General features: G+C 62.6%; 1 protein-coding gene across 1 annotated transcript in view; it reads left to right on the top strand.

Annotated features, from left to right (window-relative positions):
* LOC119586035 (cubilin-like) overlaps positions 1-300 on the top strand; it is an 8759-nt gene extending 8459 nt beyond the window's left edge. Inside the window, exon 11 of the mRNA XM_037934739.1 lies at positions 40-300. Coding sequence (XP_037790667.1) covers positions 40-194 — 155 coding nt within the window. The 3' untranslated portion in view covers positions 195-300. The remainder of the gene's footprint in view (positions 1-39) is intronic.
* The last annotated feature ends 34 nt before the right edge of the window (positions 301-334 follow it).

Genomic DNA, 334 nt, shown 5'->3' with positions numbered 1-334 from the left:
TGTAAAAGCACTAAGTTCTCCCCCCGCCTCCGCCGCCAGGTTATTCGACGCCGTTCTACATGCAGGTGAAGACGGACGCCGACGAGTTCTCCCGCAGCGTCGACATCGAGAACCGCGGCTTCGAGCTCGAGTACACGCAGCTGCCGTGCTCGGGGCCGTACCTCTTCAACACCGACCAGAAGTACCGCGGCTGAGGTGCCTGCGGGTCCCTGCGGGCGGGTCCCTGCGGGCGGACGGCGGCGCCCTCGGGAGCTCTGGCGTGCCGCGGTAGCGACCTTTTCGATTAAATTGTGATGGACGTGACTTCTTTGTCTCACCTTCGATTGGAGTCATT

Source organism: Penaeus monodon, chromosome 20 (assembly GCF_015228065.2).
Source record: "Penaeus monodon isolate SGIC_2016 chromosome 20, NSTDA_Pmon_1, whole genome shotgun sequence".
In the NCBI taxonomy this organism is placed as follows: domain Eukaryota; kingdom Metazoa; phylum Arthropoda; class Malacostraca; order Decapoda; family Penaeidae; genus Penaeus; species Penaeus monodon.
This window is presented reverse-complemented; position numbering and strand designations above follow the sequence as displayed.